At 40.9% G+C, this 25,444-nt stretch overlaps 1 protein-coding gene across 2 annotated transcripts; it reads left to right on the forward strand.

Annotated features, from left to right (window-relative positions):
- LOC113016070 (cadherin-24-like) lies at positions 1 to 25,178 on the forward strand. 2 transcript variants are annotated; one of them, XM_026158583.2, is made up of 14 exons: positions 1 to 141; positions 3,759 to 4,628; positions 9,911 to 10,205; positions 11,380 to 11,499; positions 11,861 to 12,028; positions 14,331 to 14,512; positions 15,176 to 15,432; positions 15,534 to 15,670; positions 15,846 to 15,967; positions 20,819 to 20,936; positions 21,083 to 21,391; positions 21,559 to 21,751; positions 22,435 to 22,831; positions 23,596 to 25,178. In XM_026158583.2, the coding sequence occupies exons 2-14, from the start codon at positions 3,960 to 3,962 to the stop codon at positions 24,463 to 24,465; spliced, it is 3,837 nt and encodes a 1,278-aa protein (XP_026014368.1). In that variant the 5' UTR covers positions 1 to 141; positions 3,759 to 3,959; the 3' UTR covers positions 24,466 to 25,178. The 2 variants fall into 2 exon arrangements, with proteins under 2 accessions (XP_026014368.1, XP_080154127.1); XM_080298001.1 differs by lacking the exon at positions 3,759 to 4,628 and having other exon boundaries at positions 13 to 141.
- The last annotated feature ends 266 nt before the right edge of the window (positions 25,179 to 25,444 follow it).

Raw genomic sequence — 25,444 nt, forward strand, 5'->3', positions numbered from 1 at the left:
GAGAGCGAGAGCGAGAGAGAGACTGGGCTAAGTGGACAGACCTCACGTTGAGCTCAGATGAACCTCGGCATCCTTTCCCACGTTGGATCATTTCAGCCCCGTTAAACCAGAAGACCACCGGAGCAAAACCGCAAACACACGGTAAGCTTCTCTCATAATTGACTTTTTTTCTAAATCTTCAGAATTCAATAGTTGACACAGACAAGTTTCCAGCCTTCGCCTCAGCTCAGCTCTCCACTTTATCGTCCAAATTCTCGGCGTTTTTTGGAGGCTTTTAACCGGGTCGAGGCGGTTTCCAACTGTTTCTCTGTCAGTTTAAAGCTGTTTGTAGTAGATATCTGCGAGCTGTTTAGGTGAAATAATGGTGGGCTGAGAGAAGGGTCTGGAAAAGCAGACAATTATTTTGGGTGACTGAACTGAGCGCCAAGCTTTGACAGATGGTACGGATGACGCCGTGCTTTCCCTCTTAATTTCCCGGCTAGGTAGGTAATTTTTGTCTATGTGTGTGCGCGCGCCGTTCGTACTCACCTGCCGCGTGCACTTTGGCGCGGGGACGCTTGCTTGCAAAAATGAATGAGGTTGCTGGACCTTGGTTAAGTTGCCGAAAGCGGAATTTGGGGGACGTTGCATTCATTATAATAGTTAGCCCAAGTGTGTAAATCACATTAACATGCATCAAGTAGGTCATTTTTCTGGCTTCTTCCAGCAAGACAAGGTCACGCTCCGGGCTGTTTAGTATATCTCTACTAGATATGCTAGTGAGCGGTCCAGATGTGAGTGTGCGCGTGCATGTAAACTGGTTTGTGTGTATCCGTGACCAAGCAGCTGTGTCACGTGTTGTGGCGAATGTAATATCAGAGCCGATCAGGGAGAAACATTCCACTTCCCATCTATCCCACTGTACGAAAATTGGCAGCAAGTCAGTAGGGGGCGCTCATGAGATGGTGCTCAATGAATAGAAATGAGTGGAATTACGTGGCTAGTCCATTTATTGTTTTAGCCTTTTCTAACACGGTATCAATAATTTTCTGAGGTGAAATACAGAACAGTGCTTATGTCCTTGCGTTTTTCTTATAATGAAGGTGATTTTTCCGATAAAAAGCTAGAATTTCCCAATACTTGCTGATTTTTCTGTTAAGGAGTTACTACAGGCCACGCTGCCTTAACGGCAGCCATTGACAGATGATAACTATATTATAGACGAGTGGTTAGAGTAAACCATGAAAGAAGCAGCTGGTTGTGCTGGTCTAAATGAAATTCTCTGTAAATTATTCATATTGCAGTGCGTAACACTTACAGAAAACTGTTTTACTTGAGTTAAAAGTGATTACAAAAACAAAGTTAAAAAGGAGCTGCACCCCTTCTGTCAAAAATATGGTAAAAATTGTTCCAAGAAAATGATTTACATTTTCTACTGCTCCACAGGGCTCCATTAGTTCTCGACTCTCTCAAGAGCGCCCCCTATAAAACGGAGTGTGGGAGTTGACTATCATATTTAAAATTCTCTGGTAATATTACACTGCCTCTTCACATGACAAATAAAACATGGCTAAACACTGACTTATCACAGGGCATTTGCTCACTTAAGCTGTCTGGTGTGTCAAACCTTGACAATAATGAAGTGACTGATGTGCTGAGTACAGTGGGCCTCTCTTCACCAGTCTGACTTGGATAGACTTAAGAGATTTCCCTGTGTGCACTGAGCCAGCGAGAATGGATGAGAGGTCTGTGGGCATTAAGACGAATGGCAAAAGGAGGGTAAGCCAGAGATGTTCAAATGGAGCAGAATCTGTCCACATCCTGGATGTTTAAGCCACCCATCTCCCCTCACCCCCCTCCCCAGTGTACTTCCACTACCACTTCCCCTGCTCTGCCTCCTTTATGCCCCCATCTCCCATTTTTTTCCTATGTAAGAGGCCTAACATGCACAGGCTATTTTTAATAAAAACGGAATAGCCTTGTTGCAGTGAAGCATCTCGATGCAGAGTGAAGTGAGACTGAAACAGCGATTTGCAATTTAGAGCTATGTCACCACTCATCATTCCATTCTGAGCCAGCAACAGCAAATCGTCCTCACGCTTTCATCCTCTATCCCTTGCCTTACATTTCACACATATCTTACACACACACACACACACACCCTTACTCTAAAGACTTCAAACAACGGTGAATGACATGTACTGCTGGCAACATGGGTTTTGGACCAAAGCTGGCAGAGAGAAATGTAAGCCGTAAGCTCAATCTATGCTAATGCACAATAGCTGAGGAAGACAAAAGTGTTTTGGAAGAGCCACTTTTTGTATTTCCATAGATTTGGGAAACCGGCAAACAGATGCCGATGATGAACATGAAGCATTACATATGGATGACTTGATAAATTTGGTGCGCAAAATGCAGCAAAAATAATTAAGGGTGGATTGCCATTTGAGGGGAAAATAATGACGTAAAAAGGGCAGAAATTACTTAATATTTCCTGTGATCAAAGCTCAAATTGTCTCTGTTCTCAAGTGTACTTCTTTAAGTGGGTCACTATCTGCAGAGAAGAAAGAACATTGGCTTAATTTTAATGTGCCCATGCAGCATATCGTATCAGAAAATGTTGGGGTTAAGAAATGTTCTGGTTCGTATTATAGAAACCATCAAAGCCTACTGCATTTCTATAGGCCAACTTTGTGCCACGTTCCCTCAAAATTTATCAAAGTACTTGGTGCTCTGTACATTTATTAAGTCAGATGAGGCCAGGGGATTTAGTCTTCCCAGTGTGCACTGTATTTTATGTCCTCTAGCCAAATTATTGATAATTTGCATGAAATGCTGGGAAATCTCTACATTATTTTTAAGAATTTTAGCTTCCAAATCTGTTCAGAAGAGAAAGGCATGGAAACTTTATTTACATATGTTTGAAGACTACCTCCCTGTGTACCCATGACTCATGTATTTTGCTGTGCAAAGATGATAATGCACGCCTCCATGCATGCATAAAGGTGAAAGCAGCTGTCAGAACATTCATTGCAGGGAAAAAGTGAGCCAGAGCGATGGATCCATGTGGGACATGGATGCACTGTCGTATAGTTTTGGATCTTGTTAAGTTTCAAAGATCAATGGCCAGAGATCTGACTCAAATACTGACAAAAAGCAGATCATTAAACTTTAGGGAAATGAGGACAAGTCATTGATTAAATTATTTATGAGCCTAATTAATCTCTTAAGGGGAACTTGTTTCAGAACTGGGCACTGAAGCATGGGTAGCCCATCTTTAGGGATGGCATCAATCACCTGCTGTCCAGGCAATTGTGTGTGACAAGGAGCAGTAAAGTACCTGAGCTCCACCTCATCGCCGTACCTTCAGGCTCTGAATTAATTGAAATTTTTTAGGACCGCACTTACCTTTCTGAGAATGAGATCAATAACCAGAATCACACAAAACGCCAATGAGAGGAATATCATCAACAGTATCAGGTACAAAGCGAATTGTCCTTTTCAGGTAACTTCTTATGAGACGTAATTATCATAGTTTCTGTTCAAAACTCACAGTTATTTGCACAGCAGCTGGCAGAAGGCTCAGATTAGCAAACAAAGCTGTTGAGCAAACGGCAGAACAAACATTTATCTTTAAATATGTCCTGAAATAAATGTCGTCTTCATATAATGAGTGTGATGGCAGACTTTTTTGTGTCTTTTCACTTCTGTATCTTAAAGCACTTGTTTCTCATAATAATGAATATAGTCAAGATCGCACTAATTATGTCTTCTCTCAGGTGATCCTCTGCAGCATGTGCACTGCATGGGAATATTTGAGTAAAGAAGCCGAAATGAAGACAAACACCAGGGAGAGGGGCGGAAGAACCGAAGCAGGGGCAGGACGAAGGCATGCTGGAAATAAACCATCATAAAAACCGGCAGCTGATCAGCCCTTTGTCAGCCACTTCACAAGACAAAGTGATCGGTGAACCTCAGCAATGGCAGCACATGTTGTGCTTCTTTTTCTTTTATTCTGCAAATGGGAAAGACACGGCATCTCAGAGGCTGTCGGCCTTTCAGAGGAGGATCCGGATTCTCAAGTAATATCAGACAAAAAGCAACAAGTTTTACATCATCCAAAGTCCCTGGACAAAATTTTTATTGGAATCAAAGAATTGGAAAGCCATGTACAGGCTTCAGAGAGTGATGCAAGAACTCTGCCAAATGTGGTTTTTCAACTAAATGACGGCAAACCTAATGATTCTGACTTTAAGAGCAATGCAGGAAAGCAAATCGACATGAGACTTAAACCTCCAGATTCTTCTGCCAAACCTCTTATACCTAAACATAGCTCTGAACTCAGTGTGAACCGTGAGAAAAGGAACAATTTGACTAATGGAGAGGTTGAAGGTGTAATTAATGATCACAGTCTAGTGCCAAGCTCAGAGGAGGAGTACGCTCTCCAGCCTCAACTCTATTTGGAGACAGGTGTCGGTGACGTTCAGCCTGAGAGGCTACGGGGCCTCTCTAAATGGGTCACAGAGTCTGAACATAGTCAGTCAGAGCCTTACCTGCTGCCTCACTCTCGCCGCCGTAGGAGCTGGCTCTGGAACCAGTTCTTTGTGATTGAGGAGTACAGAGGGCCTGAGCCTGTGCTCATTGGACGGGTAAGCTGTCGGCACAACCAGTCAGCATGCACATGCGAATCACCTGAATCTCACTGTATTACAACATAAATGTAAATTGCGCCTTATTTTTGAGAACCAACAAATATTTTTGCAAGCGCAATCATTTTTATAGATAAGTTATTGCCACGCAAAGGGTTTAATTGGAGCAAACAGAAATCTCTCCTGTGCTCAATACATGTATTTACATAAATCTTTTCTGTTCGCAGTGCATTCATTTATTTACATGTTTTTCTTTGTCCAAATAATTTCCCAATGACAACCTTTCCACTCTGCTTCATTTATTACCTCTCTCATCCTCTGCTCTGTGTGTCCCCAAGCTCCTGTTTGAGCCTCATTCACTGTTCATACACACAAACCGGTGCTTAAAACCTGCACACAAACATACTACACACAAAGCAGGGATTCATTAAAATTTTCCTACCTGTAATTATTTACGCTCTACAAAGTAGAAATGCCCGAGACCATATATATATATATATATATATATATATATATATATATATATATATATATATATATATATATATATATATATATATATATATATATATGTATATATATATATATGTGTATATATGTGTATATATATATATATATATATATATATATATATATATATATATATATATATACACACATATATATATATATATATATGTGTGTGTATATATATATATATATATATATATATACATATATATATATATATATATATACATATATATGTGTGTGTATGTGTGTATGTGTGTGTGTGTGTGTGTACAGAAATAACAAGATCGACATAAAAACATGTTTAACTAGCCACTATTAATAAAAGAAAAGGGTTTAAAAGAAAACAATGTTGAAAGCTATTAATTTGGACTGGCCAAATATATTAAACATAAAATTGATGGCCTGTCATGCTTGCTGTGTGTTATCACTTTCCCACTTATGGCTTTTGTCCAATGGCTGGCTATCAGTCCTCCACCTATTTTCTTCTTTTTCCTTCTAGTCTGTCTTTTATTCATCATTTATCATTTCATCCTCTCTTATTACATGTTTTGTTTTTCTAAATGAAACAACCACTAACATTTGGTTGAGCTTAGCGAACGGATAATTCTCCACCTGAGCAGATTGTCAGGAAATTTGGCCAGCGATTTTGGTATATATAAAAAACCTATGAATTATTGCACTGCTAACTGACTTATTAGTCAAAACAGGAAACTAAAAATAATAAAAGATAATGTTAAACTGCGTATATGGTTTTGGACACATTTTGATCACAGGAGTAAGGCTGGCCAATGTTGGAGTTTTTGAGCCAGAAGTTATTTGGATGAGAAGATGGCGTGCTAAGTTATCAGCTTACACAAAGCTGCATCTATAAAATGTATGGACTCAATGCACACCCACACATATCTTTTAATTAGTGCTAAGTAACGGACCAAAAATGTATTACAGTATCCTCGGAAATTTCTTGAGTGACTTCACACAGCAGGTCATGTTATTGATTATATAAATCCATTAAAAACACCATAAACAGTGGCGAGGTCCAGTTCAGAGATTCACTTTATCAGAAGTTGGGCCTGTTAGACTACTATTGGCTAAAGCTCCCTTTGTTGGTACATGCATCAATTGTCTGGGCATTTATTTCTCAGAATTTAAATTAGTGAGCTTTCAAAAAGACATATCTTGCAAGCTTAATGAAGTACAGACAGAAATGTATAAAATTAAGTTTATAACCAGTACCATCAACTAATTACGTGTATGCCTATGTTGACATTTGGCAATTCTTAATGGATGCATGTCACCAATGAATACTGAAGTACTAGCGATTCAGTTGCAGGAAAATCTGTCATATAAAACATTAATTATAAAAATGGCAAATTTTGCCTCATGTTATTCACAAAGATATTACAAGGAAAACAATGTCTCGATATTGGTACCATGTATATTAAGAAAATACACCCAGCCCCTCCCCCCCAAAAAAAGAAAACAAAAGTGAACAATCTACAGTCCTCTGCCACTTTATTAGGTTGATATGATAGCAATTCAGTACATTCAGACACGTAGACGTGGTCAAATGTCTTGTTGAGACTGTAGGTCAGAGAAGACAGGCTGGACTGCTTTGAGCTAATAGGAGGGCAAGTGTAATTCAAATAAGCGCTCATTGCAACCAATGTATGCAGAAGAGCATCTTTAAATGTGCCACACATTGAACCTTAAAGCAGATGGGCTACAGCAGCAAAAGACTACACCAGGTGCCACTGCTATATAGAATAATAGGAAATTCACACCGACTCACCAAAGTTGTCAAGAAGAAGATTGGAAAAACGTTGCGTCCCAATTTCCATCTTGCCTTGTATCACACTTCGGGCTGATAGTGGTGGTGTAATGGTGTGGGGGCTATTTTCTTGGCAGACTTTGTGCCTCTTAGTACCAACTGAACATTGTTTAAAAGCCGTTTTCCACCTGAGTATTGTTGCTGACCATGTCCATTCATGACCTTTATGTCATATCCTTGATGTCATATCCTGACCGTGTACCCAGTTACTTCTAGCAGGATAAGACACGGCATCACAAGCTCATATAATCTTAAACTTAAACGGCCTCCACAGTCATCAGATCTCAATCCAATCGAGATGTAGGATGGGATGTGACAAAATTCCCATCGTGGATGTGCAGTCGACAAGTCAGCTGCAAATGACATCCAATGCTATCGTGTCAATAGGGTCCAAAAGTGTCTGAAAAATGTTTCCAGCACCTTGTTGAATCTATACCAAATAGAATTCACGCAGTTCAAAAGGTAAAAGGGGGTGCAACCAATTACTAACAAAGTTCACCCAATGAAGTATATTTATCTTCTTAGCATTACAAAAATTTCTCTCAATTTACAATTCATGTGCTTGCAAAACAAACAAAAAACATATTTGCAATGTTAAAAATGTTCCATTGCATGCTTGAGAGTGAGGCACAGATCAGATCGCACTCTTTATGCGTCACCATCCCCACTTGTCAAGTCACATACTTGAGTTTTTACCATCAGCACACCAGCAAGCCTCAACTGCTGTCTGTGTCGCAACATGAAGAGTGTCTGAGATGATTTAATCCACTGCACACCTGAACCATTCAATCCCAGGGGTTTACTTGTAGCACTTCACAGTTAGAAGCTCCACGCTAATGCAGCTGCTGGCAGCTACGGCATACTCAGAGTTGGATTATATCAGCTGTAACGCTAACAGGGAATTCTGCCAACCACTTTGTAGCTCGCAGTATACTTTATAGTGACAGTCTAGATTGGATTCTTACCAGTGCGGTATACACCTCATAAATGTTTAATCTTCCACTGTGGTTGTTATTGGTACAGTCAGGGAGGGGTGTTAAAGCAATCAATAGACACGCGGGACTGTTTATTTCTCTGCAAGTAAAGTCTTGATGTTGATATTCATGTAATAAAGCATGCTTCCATTGCGAGGAGTTCGGAAGCACAGTGTTTTCTCTCAGAGGTAGCTCATTTTGTTTGCCAGAAATAGAGAGATGATCATGTCAAAGCCACTGTCGGTGCAAGGTTTGAGGTGAGCTATCAACAGTTCAAATCACAGGTGCCACCACCCGTGCGAAAGAAGAAAGAATTTCTCTTGCAAGGAAAGCAGTGTGAAGCAGATATAAACCCAGAGGTGTATGTACTGCATGAGTGAGAGGAGGGGAAAATTGAGATTACAGAGTGAGAGAGAAAGTGACAAAGGGATTGGAAGAGACAGTTCCCTCTTTTTCTTGCTTTGCTTGTACGGGGTGGATAAATTTCTTCCCCACAGTGAGAGTGTTTTTCCATGCTGACTGAAGCGCAGCAGGACTGAGCCAGCAATTAGACAGTGAGGAGAGGAGGTCTGGATAGAAAGTGGGAAGCAAGGGGGGGCAGGGGAGCGAGGTGGGCACAGACTCTGACAAAGATGTCTCTCGTGGTGAAGTGTGGGATCAAAATCAAAGCTAGCTTTAAAGAAGAAAGGAGGGAGAAGGGGGTGGGTAAGAGATGAATAAAAAAAAAACCTGAATCCCTTATCTAGCAATTTGTAGGGTATGCTATCGTGAGTATGTATAATCCCAACTTCATCCTTCCAACACATGCACATCACATATACACACACAATATACACTAATCTTATATTTTTCCTTGATCTCTGCTTGAATGCTGTGCTGTGGGGCAGACAATAGTGTGCAAATCTGCACTTTAAATGCATTTATGTGCAATATTTTCCATCACATGTTCTCACTTTAAGGTGGGCAGCTGTCTTAACCACACAAATGACTCTATGTTAATCATTATGTAGGCAATTAAACTTGTCTATTTTTGTGTTGCACATACAATTTTTTGTGCCACAAAATGAATAAGCCTGGCAACAATCGTGTGCAATTGCTCTGCACATTTGTAAACAGACAATGTTGCAGCTTCAATTGAAAGTCAAGGCTCTCATGAGTATCTAAGGTCCACTGCAAAGATTGTGAATAAGCCTTGTGGATTATGAACATGTGCAGATGGGCCTTGAGGATAGAGAAATGTGAAGGTTCTCGGTCAGAAAGCTCAGTGTGATGAAGGCTGAGTAATCTCTTTAGCTTTCTATTTTTGTGTGTTTGGCCTTTTACCTATCAAGCTCACACTAATATCCTCGCTGCCATTAAATACCAAACCACTATTCTGCACCACGGAGCAAAACAGCCAGACAGAGGGAGAGAGCGAGAAAGAAGGAGAATTGCGAGCAGATGGGCATTCTGAGTAAGCGAGGTAAGTTGATGAAAATGGAGAAAAACAAGGACTGGAAAACGAGGTGGTTTATAAGGTAAAGGCAAGTCAGGCAGATGGATTTACAAGAAGGGGAGGAAAGAGACAGATGGATAGAAGAGACAGAAAGATTTACAGATGGATAGTGCTTGAGTTAGCAGAATGCATCTGTGAGCATACATATATGACATTTGCAGCGCCACTGTCCACACTGATGTGGATTTGCCCTCAACAAACCCCCGATGGCATGCTTGGTCCATTGAGTTAATTAGCTGTATGCATCAGTACTCATCCCCGCCCCATATGTATCTTCCACACCTGGTGCCATTCATTTTAGATTCAGTGAGCCCATCCTGCCTTAGCATAAATCACTCATTTCACATAGTCAGGTTTGTGGTATCTGCTAAACAAATGCAAGTGTTAAAGAGTGATACCTGCATCAGCATCTGTAGGTAATGTTGCATGAAGGTGTTACAGCCATTTAGTCTGTACGTATTTGTTTTTCCAGCTGCACACGGATATGGACAAAGGAGACGGAAGCACTAAATACATGTTGGAGGGAGAGGGAGTGGGCTCTGTGTTTGTGATCGACAGCAAGACGGGCAACATACATGTCACCAAGTCTCTGGACCGAGAGGAGAAAGATGAGTATCGTCTCGTCGCGACTGCTACAGACCGTGAGACCGGCCGAGCCCTGGAGCCGTCCTCTGAGTTCATCATCAGAGTTCAGGACATCAACGACAACCCACCTGTCTTCCCCAATGAACCTTATGTTGCCATGGTGCCGGAGATGGCCAACATAGGTATGCAGCAAACAACATTGCAGTGCAACCACACAAAATCTCCTGAGAGGTGATCAAATGTTAGCAGTGTTTTACCCAACAAAGGCTTTGTTCTGAAAAACAAAACAGACACAGTCTTTTTCACTCTGTAGCCAGGGGAAAATCTCAGACATCACTAACAGGTGTCGAGAAACGCAATTGTAATTTTTGCATCTGTGAAAGACTTTTGCGGAAGTTATCTGTTACCTGTTAGTCAACTGTGGGAAATTATATCAGTCAATGTAATAACATAATGAGTTATATGGATCTGACCAAAAAATATATCACACAACACCAAAGCTAGCCCAGCCAATGGCTTAAAAGGAAAATTGCCTGTAGCTGGCTAACATTACAATCGAATTTTACAATTTTAGAGGAATTAAGTTAGCATCCAATGTCTAGTTAGCTACAAAGTCATATAAAACAATAAGCTTGCTTAGCACAGCTTAGCTGGCCAAAATATCAACAGTTGCTATGTTATAGGATTCTTTTTTGCACCTTTAGTTGAAAAGCTAATGCTATCCTGTTGTTGGAAACACACTGCCCATTACTCATACCTTTATGAATTATCCACATTCACAAACTGTTATAAAATTTGAACTTTTTAAAAATGCTCAAAGTAGATATTTGGATATTTGACTTGTCAGTCCATCTTTTATATACAGATTATGCTTCCTGCTATCAAGGCTAGAAAGAATGAATACTTGAAAAATATTTCTGCTTCTCGATCACCTCGCCAGCTGTCTATTCATTCTCTGAGTACTCTGCAAACAATCGTGTTTTTGCCAAAATGTGGATGTGGCTGAATGCACTTCTACTGGCACCATTTCAAGAAGAGAAATTGAGCAATATTGTAACTGGGAATGTATCTGTATTTATTCAAACAGCATATGTATTTTGGAACTTTGTGTGTGTGTGTGTGTGTGTGTGTGTGTGTGCGTGCGTGCGTGCGTGCGTGCGTGCGTGCGTGTGTGTGTTTGTGTGTTTGTGTGTGTTGTGAGACAGCAGAGAGTTGGATTATATTTGTTATATTTGCTCAGTTTTTGGGTGAAGTATTCCTGCTACATGGCTCATTAAGCAGCCACCTGTTTTAACGTTCTTAATATGCAAGAGTCCATTGACCTGTCATCTGTATCATGCTTCCCCTCTTCTACAGGCACGTCAATAATCCAGGTCACAGCCAGAGATGCTGATGATCCAACATATGGAAACAGCGCTCGGCTGGTGTATGCCATTACTCACGGCCAGGACTTTTTCTCTGTGGACCCTCAGACAGGTCTGTGATATCTTCCAAAGTGCGGCTCAACCTTTTTAAAAGCTGTTTCATAACCTGACTCTTCTGCTGATGTTTACAATACACATAGCTAATCCTGGCACTGCTCTCACTGTATATATTGTGCGCCGTATCCCTTTCCACCTTATGTCCAGTATGGATAAGAACATTTGCGTGTTCCTGCATCTTCTGTGATCTATTCAAAAACAGAAGTGGCCTGAAGTTACATGCGTGCAGCTTCCTAATTCTAAAATATGTGCATCTGACTCGCGCTGATGGTAATTCAAAGAGGCGCGGTGTCACTGTGAAATCTGTTGCTGTTTTGATTTTGTTGCTGCATGTCCTGCTCTCCTCTCTCCACCAGGCATTTTGCGGACGGCGGTACCTGACATGGACAGAGAGACTCAGGATGAGTATCTGGTCGTCCTCCAGGCCAAAGACATGGGGGGCCATCTTGGTGGATTATCGGGAACTACGACCGTCACAGTGAGGCTGAGCGATGTCAACGACAATCCCCCTCACTTTAGAAGGAGTAAGCAGATCAACATTTAACTGTTGGCTACTTTCAATATCTGTCGCTCTAGGATGTAAGTGTGTGTGTGAGATATCTAAGGATGAAACATCTTGTCGTGGCATTTGTGACAGCAGTTTGATATTTTAGCCTCCTCTGGGTCCAAGTCACTTTGACAGATTCAAGATAAGACCTAAAGTCCTAAACGAGCTAAATAGCTTGTCAGTCCACTCCTCTCTGTTTTGTGCACTCTTCCTAATCATTGTTTTTAGCATCAATTGTAATCACATAACCTTTGCCAAGACTACTATTAACGTTGATATAAACACTCCCATTTGGTCCCTGAGGTTTAAATGGATTCTGGCTTGACGTAGAAGAGTGAAAGATCATGTCCACTTTTCTTATCCAAGCTTTTCCCTGTTCCATGATATTAATATTTCATCTTAAAGTTCAGTGCTTTCTGCTTCAATAGACAGTAAAATCACTGCAGAATGTGTCTAACACTTTGAGACACATACTGCATTTTCCCCGTATACTACTTCATCTTTGCTGGCTTTTTCGTCTTCTTCATCTCGCAGACTGTCTATGCTTACCGCTATTCATCTTAATGTTTAAAGCCCCTTCTCCTCACGTTGATAAATTGTTCTGCAATACAATGTTTTATAGAAGCTATTTAATATTTCCAAATGTCAGCAGCCTGTTATTTATTTACTGATATCTGACTACATCTTTTCCCCCCTTACTGCAAGTCGTTATTTTCAGTTTGACAATAATGCCACAGTTTACGCAAATGGCTCATTTAGTTTTTGAATGCAAGAGTGGAATATTTAAATCTTCGTCATTATGCGGAGGAATTGAATGATTAACAATCAGCAAGGTAGATCTGCTTTGATTAAAACGAAAGCATTTCCCTAAATGTGCCACGCAGCATTACGAGATATGTGCAAGTCACCAAGTAAAAGAGACCTGCCTCAGATCGCTGTGCCTGCTTTCATGCCTGCTAAAGAGACGCGCTCTAATCCTAACTAAACATAACAGAAAAACAAATTAACTCTGTAATTCTCTTTTTAATAAATACAGCTCATTCATAGCAAAGTGGGAAATAACTCTCAGTGAATTTGAGGCTTTAGAGTCTTTTTACTGTCTTCATTACTGATGGGATTTATTAGACAAGTGTAGCACCGGGGCTGTTAAACTGCTTTCAGTATCAATTGTGTTGTAGTTTAAAAATGTCAGTCAGTAAAATGTTACTGATGGCTCTGGGATGGTTCTTAATTGTGCATCAGTTCAAAGATCTAAGATATTCTTTAGATAGGAAATAAACTTTGCATTCGAGTAGTTTGAGTCATCAAATGTTTAAAGTTTTTGCCTAATGAAGTCATTCGAACCATTTTTAAAAATCGGTCAGAAAAGAGAAAATGTCTAAATTGCCGAGCCTAATTTGAACGTCCGTATCAGCGTTGATAGCAAAAGACCGTGCTAGCTGCGTTGACATATTTCCGATACTTGAATGGTTTTTAAAATGGGGAACACATCAATCTACAGTTTGTACAAAACACAGCACAAACACTTGAGGTCCAAAATTACTCTGGTTCTGATTCACTACAGATTCTGATTTCAGATTTTACTGATTACTTTGAAATTACTACATGCTACATAATACTCCTAATACCTTATGTCACCCAGAACCCCCTGAACCTTTAAGATCAGAGACTCATTAACTGTTACTGTTAAAAGGGGATGATGCATTCACTTGTTTAGCCCCAAAAGCTGTGGAACAAAGCTCCTCGTACTGATTGTGTGTTTTTCATTGTTTTTTAATTCTATTTTTAAATTAGCCTGGACTAGCCTGTACTAAAGAAGGGAACTCAGGATAGTTTCATATTTTTGTTTGAGTAGAAGTACAGGCACTTTGGTGTAAAGTTTCTCCTGTGTCACCTTTTCTACAGTTCGGCTCAGCAAGGTGAAAATGTAGATTGCCTCAAAGAGAAAATTCCACACTAAATTTCCAGTCGCTTTGAAGATATTCACCTTATTGGATGTGATACGAGCTTTAGTTGAGTCTTGAAATTCATTTTTCCACTGAGAACTATGACTGTCGTGGCCCAGTTCTTACTCTGGAATTGCATAAGTAGGCAATCTGGATCCGTTCATTGATTACAGCAGCCGGTACTTATACTTTCTGAAAATAATGTCAGCGCACCTTTAAATCTGGTCGTGAAATGTGTGTAGAAGTGCATGCTTTGATATCAAATTGAGCCATCGTCATCAGCATTCAGTTGCAGCACTGAAACTGTTAAACTCTCTGTTTTCCTCCCTGCAGGTGCGTGGTCCTTCTCTGTATCAGAGCTGGCGGCTCCAGGTGTGGAGGTGGGCCGTCTCACTGCCACTGATCCTGATTTGGGAGAAAATGCACAGCTGGAGTTTACCATCCTGGACACTGAGGAGGCTGAAATATTCAACGTAACTGGAAGAAATAAAGAGGCTGTCATTGTGCTGAACAAGGTGAGTGGCTGGACGCAGCTGCAGCAGAGGTGTGCAAAGCAGCTTTACTTTATTGCCTATACCAATTTTCATAATAGCTTACTATTTGAAGCCGTATGTAGGTGTTTATGCTTAAATAGCCACATAATGAGAAAAACATCTCCAATTTGCAACATTTGCGGTGATTAAAAAATGTGCTTTGGTCAGGTATTTGCAAATTAATTTGTTATAAGCAGATAAACACTTCAGCACCCCACTCAAACTCCCACTGTTGCTGATAGGTTCAGACTCCCCGGGCTCTGCTATGAGCAATTAATGAGTAACAGTGAACGAGTAATCAACTGTAGCTCACTTGAAGTGTTAAAAGCAGCCAGTGTGAAGTTGTCTTTTTACTTTTAAGCGTTTTAAAAGCGTTGGACATTCAAACATAATTATTGCACTTTGGAATCTTAGATTAAGAGGTTGCAAAGAATGTAGTAAGACAAGAGGATGATGATTAATTTCCAAGAAATGTATGAAAGCCAGATAAAAAATGAAAGTCTAAAATGGAAGTCGTATATTACACTCAGAGATAAATGAATAATGAGGTTTTGCATGTGGGCAGTAATAAACAGCAGATCCATATTTTAACCATATATGAGAGCTCTTGAATAAAGAGTAACTGCTTTATTCTTTGTTCAACAGATCCTGGATTATGAAACACGTAATTCGTATACTTTCTCAGTGGAAGTTACAAACCCTATAGTGGATCCCCGATACATAAGAAAAGGTCCCTTTAAGGACCAGGCAACAGTCCGGGTCATGGTCCTTAATGCTGATGAGCCACCGCGATTCTCCCAGGCTCTGTACCATCTGGATGTTTCTGAGAACTGCCCCCCTGTCTGCTCTGTCGGTCGGGTCTACGCCGTGGACCCCGATACAGGACAAAGCACCAACATTAGGTAATTATCACACCAACACTCTCTCATTTAGTCACCTGCTCGCTCACTCAGGGCTCTCTTTGCCCTTCCTATTCTTGATGGTGCCTATTACTTTATCTCAGGTACTCCATCGATCCCCAGTCAGACCCCGAGGCTCTGTTCCGCATCGCCTCTGACACTGGCTTTATCAACACTGTGATGGAGCTGGACCGTGAGCAGGAGCAGTGGCATAATATCACTGTCATCGCCACACAGAGGGGTATGTCAGACCTTCTGCCCTCGGGCGCTCAGAGCAGCAGAGCTCACCAAAGTAATCTTTCACTGAAAGCGCTGCCTGCAGTAGGGAATACAAAGTGTGTAGTAAAAATGATAGAAAGTCTGTGCAAATTTTTTAACATTAGTGTCAGTCTCTTGTTTTTTTCTTTTTTTTTTAGACAACCCAAATCTTGTGTCAAGGGTTGTGGTTGCCATAGAGACACTAGACCAGAATGACAATGCGCCGGAGTTGGACAGGCAGTACACGACGTCAGTATGTGACTCCAGTGCCCCCGGTCAGGTCCGTTCTTGTTTTGTTTTTGCCTGTTATTTCATTTAACTTCAGACTGTGCTCTTGTTTTTGTTCATTCTGTCTCAAACTCCCGCAAGTGATTGTTTTTCAAAGCCTGAGCAACTTTCTGTCCCACTTACAGAAGTAGAGACCAGATCACCTTTTACCTCTCAGATGTTTGGGATCCCTTAGAAAGCAAAGCACATTTGTCTTTTTAAATCCAATAGAACAAAAAGTGATTAGAGATATTGTAAATTAAATTCAGGATTAATGAAATAATTCATCATAAATCCTTTAGGATTTTTCACGGCGCATCTCTGTAGGCGTGCAGAGGCCCATTTTTCAGCAACCATCATGTGCTGATCATGGTTGCACAGCTGGAAAGAAGTAGATTTTGGCTAGTCCAGTGTGTGGAGAACCAGCCTGTCTCTGGACTCCTCAGGGGATTTTGTTCTAAGAAATGCTAGCATAATCAATTAGCCTTTAAACATGATAGGCTTGCATTAGGCAACAAAATATGCCTTTGATGGTTGCTGACAGTGGAACTTTGCGATTGCAATGACATTATTATTAGTATGATGAATTATTCCACTAATTATGATCGTCATTTACAACATATCTTATCAGTGTTTAGATAGCACACATTCACAACAGTCTTCAAGGTTCTCTATGTAGAAAGGTAAAGTACCTTACAATATCACGGGGATGGTCTATGAGCAGCAGTCGGTGACACGGAAAGGAAGAACATTCTTTTAACAGGGATCTCCAGCAGAACCAGGGTCAGTAAAGGGGCTGTGGTGTGCTGAGACCAGCTGGGGGTGTTAACAACAACAACAACAACAATCTTTATTTATAGAGCACATTTAAAAGCCTTGGGCATACCAAAGTGCTTTACATAAAACAATAAAAAATAAAACAGTTCACACATTAACATCAAATACATAAAGGTAACGAATTATGTTCACAGATAAAAGCCACCAATAAGAGTAAACTGCAGCACATAGGTTATAGCAAGGTAAGACTGTACCACCATGATAAAAGACACCAATAATGGAAAGATAGCAGAGAATTTAATACAATAGGTCAATAGGTCACTGCAAGCAAGCCAGCATTTAACTGGTAGAAAAGGCAAGTTTAAAAAGATATGTTTTTAGCTGTGATTTAAAAGAATGAATAGAATCAGACGCCCGGATGCCAATCGGGAGATTGTTCCACAGCTCCGGTGCAACTAGAGCAAACGATCGATCACCTCTAGATTTCAGTCGAGATCTGGGCTGAACCAGCAGTAACTGTGAGGATGACCTTAAAGCCCTAGCAGGAGCATATGGGTTTAAAAGTTCCTTAAGATAGCTTGGTGCAGTGTTATTGGTCATTTTAAAAGTAAACAACAAAATTTTAAATTGAATACGATATTTGACAGGCAACCAGTGCAGATCAGCAAGGACAGGAGTAATGTGGGCAAACTTCTTGGTTTTAGTTAGAATGCGTGCTGCAGCATTCTGAACTGTCTGTAATCTATGTAAAAGGGAAGAGTGGAGACCACAATAAAGTGAATTACAGTAATCTAGCCTTGACGTTACAAAGGCGTGGATGAGCTTTTCAAGGTCTTTATACGGGATATAGTGCCTGGCCTTAGAAATAAGGCGAAGCTGGTAAAAACTGGATCTGACAACAGCAGACACTTGTTTATCAAATGTAAATGAGCTGTCAAATAAGACACCCAGATTCCTAACAGTGTCAGAGAAAGAACTAGTGAGAAAACCAAAGGCATCCCGAAGTTAGGGGGAAGAAGATGGGAGACAAGGATAACATAGAGAGAGCATAAACAACAGACAAGACAAAACAAAAACTATCTGAAGAGAAAAAGAAGTTACAAATCAGGATTGAAAAGAGGGAAGTGTAGGAGTGGTCAGTGCATCATGGGAAATCCCCCAGCAGCCTGAACCTGTAGCAGCATAGCTAAGAGATAAGCTATATCAAAAAGGAGTGTTTAAATCTTAAAAGTATAGAGAGTGTCTGACTCCAAACTGGGAGCTGGTTCCACGGGAACATTTCTGGTAGCTGATTGCTCTGCATCCCATTCTAATTTTAGAAATTCAAAAAGCAACAATTAAGCTTCCAGTCTGAGAGTAAAGCGCTTTATTAGGATAATATGGTACTATTAAGTATTTAAGCTATGATGGGGCCTGATTATCCAGGAGGTTGTTTGGAAGAGGAGCTTTTGTAAAGTAAATGTGAAATTTAACAGGAAGCTAATTAAATATTATGTACGAGTAAAATCACTGTGATTAAAAAAGACAAGCTCAGATGAAACTCACCCTCAAACGTTCGAGTAGCTGAGTGCATTTCCAAATATTATAATAACCGATTCCTAATTTTAATATGGATGACTGGTATTCCTTCAAAGTGGACCTTCATGCTAATTCTGTTGCACGGAATTAGGAAACTTGAAAAAGCAAAGCATTAGTGCGACTTTAAAGCTGTAATTCTTGGTTGGTTGATTTGACAGCTAGTGCAGCAGTGTGTTTTAATAAACAAAGGTCAGTCAGTAACAATTGCAGCTCTGATCTAATTTAATTCTGAACATTTTTTAAACTGATTCGCTGTTATAAGAAATAAATGAGCGGTCAGTTTTTGTTTCCCGTGACTGCTTCATAATTAAAGGCCTCCCTCGTGTTTGCCTGGCTGGTTGCTTTTATAATAAGACAAATAATAAACCTGATTTATTGGGCAGTTACAAAACAATCTTATAAAGTGCTTTTCATGGATGAAGCGCACATTTAAAACAATAGGCTAAATAAAATCACTCATCCATCCATTCATTTTCTAATCCAATTGGGGTTGCAGGGCAGTTGAAGCCTATCTCTGCTGACTTTGGGCAAGATGTTGAGCGTGCCCTGGACAAGTAGCCAGTACATCAGAGGGTAACACAGTGAGGCACCAAATACTCCTTCATAGAACCAGGAAACTGTAATGTGTACCTTCAGCAATTTATACCACAATCAGATCACGGCCATCACTCTTTAATATACATATGTGTCTATTCTGTTTCACTGATTTAGCTAAAGTTCTCCAAACAAATTAACAAATTTCTATTTTTTTCTAAATAAAAATTACGTTGTAACTAAAAAGGAAAGAGACCAACCTGCCTGTTACCAATGCTCATTTCAAAGGCCTGAGTCTCTGATGGTATTCAAGTGCAGCTTGCACATCTGGAAAGACACCATTGATGCTGATGATGGTTTTAGAGCAACATCTGCTCAAATTCAGATGACGTCTTTTTCAGGGAAGGCCTCAAAAAAAGACCAGAAAAAGATGCCAGAAAGAAAATGCTAAATCATATATTGCATGCAGAGCAGCATGGCTTTGTAGTGGAAGAATCTGGGTGTTGAACTGGGCTGCCTGCAGTCCAGATCTTTTGCCAACTGAAAATATTTTTTGCATCATGAAACAAAAGAAAACCCAGGACTGTTGAGCAGCTAAAATCCTCTATCAGCAAAGTCCAGCAGCTCGTCTCCTCATTTCCCAGACGTTTACAGACTGTTGCTAGAAGAGGGGATGCTACACAGTGGTAAACATTTTATGCTGCTGTAAAATTCAAAATTGTCTTTTTTCTTCTTAAAATGCTTTCTTTTTGTTTTTGCGTTCTTGTTGGCTGTAGCTCAGGTGGCAGAGCAGGTCAGCCACTAATCAGAAGGTCGGTGGTTCGATCCCAGGCTGCATCCTGGCTGCATGCCAAATATCCTTGGGCAAGATACTAACCCCGTGTTTGCCTACTGGTGGTGGTCAGAGGGCCCGGTGGCGCCTGTGTCCGGCAGCCTCGCCTCTGTCAGTGCGCCCCAGGGCAGCTGTGGCTACAATGTAGCTTGCTATCGCCAGTGTGTGAATGTGTGTGTGAATGGGTGGATGACTGAATGTAGTGTAAAGCGCTTTGGGGTCCTATGGACTAGAAAAGCGCTATACAAATGCAGGCCATTTACCATTTGTTGTTTTTTTAAACATTTTATACGTTTTTACGTTTTTTGTGAATAAACTGGGAGTTTGTGAGGTTTGCAAATCATTGCATTCAGATTTTTCTTTTCTTTTACACATTTTACACAGTTCATTGCAACTGAAAGATAAAGCATGAAGAACTTTTCAGAACATGCACAGAGTGCAGATATGAAATGGCAATTCAGATGGAGAGCTTTATTCCCCGCTACCATTTAAGTGTGAGAAAGTTTCTATGTAAAAGTGCAAACAGGGGGAAAATGTGCATCCGGAGGTTGTAGAGGCTGGACTAGAGTCAGACTCATGTTCCATGAGTTCCACAGTCACCAGTTATCCTGACATGTGTGTAGAGAAAACACACACAGGAGCACGTTTGATCCAGAGCCTTCGGGTTACAGTTTGACGCTGCTAACTCCTGTAGCACTGCCTGCAAATAAAATCAGGGATGTAAAAATAATAGAGAGATTTAATATGATAATTCAATACAGCACTATACAGTGAACATTAACGAACAGCACTAAAATTAAAAACAGTAATGTTGGATCATACGCATCGTTAATTCCTGTAAACCCCCTGTGTCAGACAAACACTATAAACAATAAAAACATCTGTGGAGGTAATTTCAGAATCTAAATTGAATGGTTTTTGCTGCAATAATGAAAACAAGAAAACTTATAAAACTAGAAGTACACGTTTGAATAAGAAATTTTTATTTGATTGTTTCATTTGAACAAATTTAGATGTTTTTGTGAAAGACAGAAATGCTTTTTCAACCTTTAATCATCCTTTGATTTATTTTGTTTCTTCTTAGAGAATTCTAACCTCCTTTGTATTATTAAAACAATGAATTTTCATCTGTGATTTCTTCAGGTGGTTCAGGTTTTACGAGCCATCGACAGAGATCAAGGAGGACAGGACGCTTTGGTTCACTTCAGCATCCCTCCAGAGTCCAGCTCTGCCCTCAACCTCTCCATCAGAGAAAGCGGAGGTTGAAAACATTGGCCCTATTTTTATTTTCCATGCAAAACCCAGAAAACTGACACCAGCCAAAAGTGGTGCATGTTTGTTGTGCAGTGACCGTGTATGATGTGTGTGTGTTTTGTTTTTTTTAATTTTTTTCTGCCACTTTATCAGGTGTGACAGCCAGCCTGGTGCTGCAGACAGCCTTAGAGCCCCTGCCTGGCTTCTCCTCATCTTTACTCACCCTTTACGTGCCAGTCGTGCTGCGCGACGGGGCCTCGGGTCTAACCAACACTGGCACAGTCACCGTGACTATTTGTCCCTGTTTGCGGGGGGGCATGCAGACTGAGGACAGGGGCAGACAGAGGGACAGGAGATGGGAGAGACACATGGTTTGTCTTCCCGTGCCGTCCGCCTCTCCGTCTCTTATATTCAGTTTGGTGACATTACTGGCCATGCTGGCCTGTGTCACAACTCTTCTGGGTACGGTTGGTCAGTTCTCTGAAGTCTCTGAACTACTTTAAACATTGTGTGTTGTTTGTCACTTTTTTTAAAGACGTTGAGCAGTTGTGTCAGGTTGCTTCTGTAATGTCCAAAGAGTATATGGTCATGTGTCTCTTTTTTTTTTTTTTTTTTTTTTTGCCCGTTAGTGGTGTGTGCACTCTCGCTGTCATTGCGCCATCAGAAACGAGACTCCCACTCAACCTTCGAGGAGGATGATGTCAGGGAGAACATCATATCGTATGACGATGAGGGGGGAGGGGAAGCAGATACTGCAGCTTTTGACATTACAGCGCTGCAGAGCATGCACAGAATACAGCACATGCACAACAACCGAACCATGTGAGCTGATCCCAGAAATAAAATAAAAGTTTATCCTGGCTTGTAGGAAGTGTGTGTGTGTGTGTGGGGGGGGGGGGGGGGGGGGGGGGGTGTACATGTTCAGACATCTTTGTGAGGATAGAAAATTGGCATGCCACTATACTTGTGGGGACCAACAGTCACTTACAGGGAGAAAAGCCACATCCCCACAAGTTTGAAGGCATTTTTGAGGCTCAAAATGTGGTTTTAAGCTACAGTTTGGTTATGTTTAGTTTTAGGGTTAGGCGTTCATTTTTGATGGTTAGGGTCAGGGTAAGATAAGATAAGATAAGATAACCTTTATTAGTCCCACACGTGGGAAATTTGTTTTGTCACAGCAGGAAGTGGACAGTGCAAAAGTTATGAGGCAAAAATTAGAATACAATAAGAATAAATACAGTACACAACTGTACAGAATAGAATAAAATGAAATACTATATACAGTAGAATAAAATAAAATAAATATACAATAAGATAAAAATAGAATACAAATACTATATACAACTGAGTAAAAATACAACGATGCTAAGCGGCTAAGGAAAGCATTTCTTCAATTAGATGTCCTTACTAAGATATGAAAACGAGTGTGTGTGTGTGTGTGTGTGTGTGTGTGTGTGTGTGTGTGTCTTTGACTGTGTGCTTCTCTGACATTTATCTCGGTGCAGATGGTACACCCAGCAAAATCTGCCAAGGGCCAGGACGTACAGCTGGAGTCGTCACCCATGCCCAGGCCTGGACTCTCAACAACGTCCGGGCTCCGCTCCGCTCTACGGGCGCTTCTGCTACGGCCTCCACACGCTGCCTGTTCTCAGAGATTATCCAGCCGGGCCACTGGAGGCAGGTCTGCAGCTAACTCAGCTGACCCACGGGCTCACCAGAGGTCATTTCAGCAATTCCCTCATCATCCAGAACCAGAACACCTTTGAGCCTGTGCTGCACTCTCCTGAGATGAGCACCAGTAGTTTCGAAGCAGAAGGCATGGTGAAAAGCAAAATTACAGAGCGAAATGAAGGCAGTGAAGCAATCGCAGCTGGCACAAAGGAGAATCAGGACCCAGCTAAGGTCAGACAAGAGTGCTGAAAAAAAACCATGAAATTTAACAATGGTTGTAACAGTTATATGGATTCAAATAAGGGATTACCAACTTAAATGAAAGTTAATAGCTAACTGTGAAATTATACACTTGTAGGGGACCCATTCTGCTGTGTGACGCTCATATTAAATATAAACATTATAAGGCTGATGCTTTAAACTGATCTAATGCTCAGTTTTAGACAATTTTATCTGTTCTTGACTTTGTATGATAGCAGAGAAAGAGAATGCCCTAATATGTTGATATTCTGTTTGCAAAGGGTAGCCAATCAGAAGAAAACTGGCTAAAGAGTTTAAAAGAGTGGGTAATCTGAGGGCCCAGTAAAAGACTAGTGGATACATTTAAGAATTATTTTAAACTGTGAATCAGTGAATGATTATGTGATGTTTAAGTGTCCCTTTATGATTATATCAGAAAGACCTTATTTTTGGCGTGCGAGTCTGAGACTGCACAGCCTGTTCAAAATAAAAATAAGTAAAACCTTTGGAAACTAACATTTTTAAAGTTTTTAGAGTCACGCAACCAGTCTTTCAAGATACTGCTCAGATCAAACGTCTCAAAACCACATACTGCACATAGATGAACTGATGTCAGAACAATCAATTCAGGGGTGTTTCAAGTCCAGAATTAAATATTTAGTGGTGTTTACTGGAAGAAAGTTGAAAAAGTCACTCCTTTGATTCCATACGTTTCTCTCTTCGTGTCTTTTTAAATCATCTCCTTGTTTTTCCAGACAAAATCAACAGAACCAGAGTCGACACCGATCACCAGCATTGTTGCAAATTCGACCTACTGTGACCCAAATGAGTCTTCATGCCAAAGTCACACCAGCTTCTCATCAAACCAACAAGAGGGGCGACCGGGGTCATCCCAGACTCAAATCAGCACTGGAGCCACGAGCTGCACCGTAGATGACATTGATACTGATTCTTCTATTCCCTCCATTTCCGAGCAAAATTATTCAAACAGCAGTCAAATGAGCTCTGTAAACACTCCTGTGTACCTGAAAGGAGACACATACAGCATTGTGGGCTCGCTGAACCCAAACAGCCGAGGGACGTGTATGAATGGGACTAACAGCAGTGGGCTGCACCCAGCGGGAGTGCAGCTACTGAACATGTGTGGACTCCAGGGAAAGGATTTGACCCCACAGTCTTTGCCCTTACCTGAGGGGATGTTTGGCAACAGCAGAGGCTGGGCAAGTGGGGCGGAGCCGGCGAGAACAGAAACGACCAACCCGCAGCCTCTCAGGATGGAGGAGCTCTTGAATATTCGTCTGGACCAGGTCACCTTTGACCTGTCACAGCCACCATATGACTCACTGCAGACTTACGAGTTTGAGGGCCGTGATTCAAGGGCCGAGTCGCTGAGTTCGCTGGAGAGCGATGGAGAAAAGGATGAGGGGAGTGTGGTGGGAGGGATAGAGGAGCTAAACCAGAAGTTTCAGAGGCTGGTGGAGATTATCCGAGAGAGGAAGAGGGAAAAGGAAGGAGAAGGAGAAACGCCAGCGCCAGAGCGAGGCAAGACAGCAGAGACCACTCTCAGTGAGACTCATAAACAAAGTGAGGACAAAGGAGCTAAACTACAGAGATGGGATTTCTAGACTCCAATAAAAGAAAAGTTTCAGAGAAGAGAACTATGTTGGCAGTGATGGATTTTAAACACAGCAGGGGTGGCAAAATACACAGCCTCTGACAGAGATCGTCTTGTTGTTTGCCCCCTGCCAGGAGGGATCCAGGAGGCTGACAGTACAGTGAAGATTTGTGGCGCAATCAGTGCACAGCATATAGTTTTCACCTCCACTGAATTTTAGCAAATGCATATGGAACCTGTCACTTTTCACACTTCTCTTGTAACTGATATTAATAATGCACTTGGGCTTTCAAAGCTAACATTATGAAAAATTTACTTTTATGTAAAATATTGATTCTAAGCCCTGAAAGCTGCATTGTTAGAAAATAGGCCTCATCAAATATTGACTAGAATTGTGACATTTAATATTGATCGTTTAATAGGGGCACACGCTCTAGATAATCCCTGAAATTTATAAGCATTTGGTTGGAATTGGAGAATTTTAAAACACGAGAATTTTAAACATGCCGTGACACACACTGCCACATGTTTACAGAGCCTCTCCAATGAGTCGAGTTGTATCATGTAGCTCTGCAGAGAGACTCCTGCAAGTAGTCACCATTATAGTAAAACCTGCTCACTATGCAATTTGCTCACAATTAGAAATAATTAGACTGTCACTGTCAGACTTGTGTGTTGTTGTGAAAGTACAGTAAAAAATGTTCATATGTAGATAAACATCAACCTCGACTTCAGTGATTATTGCTGGATATTTACTGGAATCGCCTCACGGGAAATGCAAAGGACTGATTTTCAGTTAAACTGTTGCAGACACGAGCTTACACTATACAATTCCCCGTAATTTCTCCCACGCAAGATTATTTATAATTCACCATTGTGTTTGGCCGTCTAGAATTATCTCCAGAGGCTTATTTATCTCCCACCTTTTAAAGAGACAAAATTAGGCAAAAGCCATTATGCGACACAGTACACACAGCCATTGTTCTTGT

The sequence above is a fragment of the Astatotilapia calliptera genome, chromosome 23, assembly GCF_964374335.1.
Source record: "Astatotilapia calliptera chromosome 23, fAstCal68.1, whole genome shotgun sequence".
NCBI lineage: Eukaryota > Metazoa > Chordata > Actinopteri > Cichliformes > Cichlidae > Astatotilapia > Astatotilapia calliptera.

Excerpts from the sequence above, each read along its gene's own strand:
- LOC113016070 (XM_026158583.2), top strand. The coding sequence starts at position 3,960 with ATGGCAGCACATGTTGTGCTTCTTTTTCTTTTATTCTGCAAATGGGAA. Across the intron at positions 12,029-14,330 it reads TCCCCCTCACTTTAGAAGGA|GTGCGTGGTCCTTCTCTGTA; the intron begins GTAAGCAGATCA and ends TCCTCCCTGCAG. Across the intron at positions 21,752-22,434 it reads ATGCACAACAACCGAACCAT|ATGGTACACCCAGCAAAATC; the intron begins GTGAGCTGATCC and ends ATCTCGGTGCAG.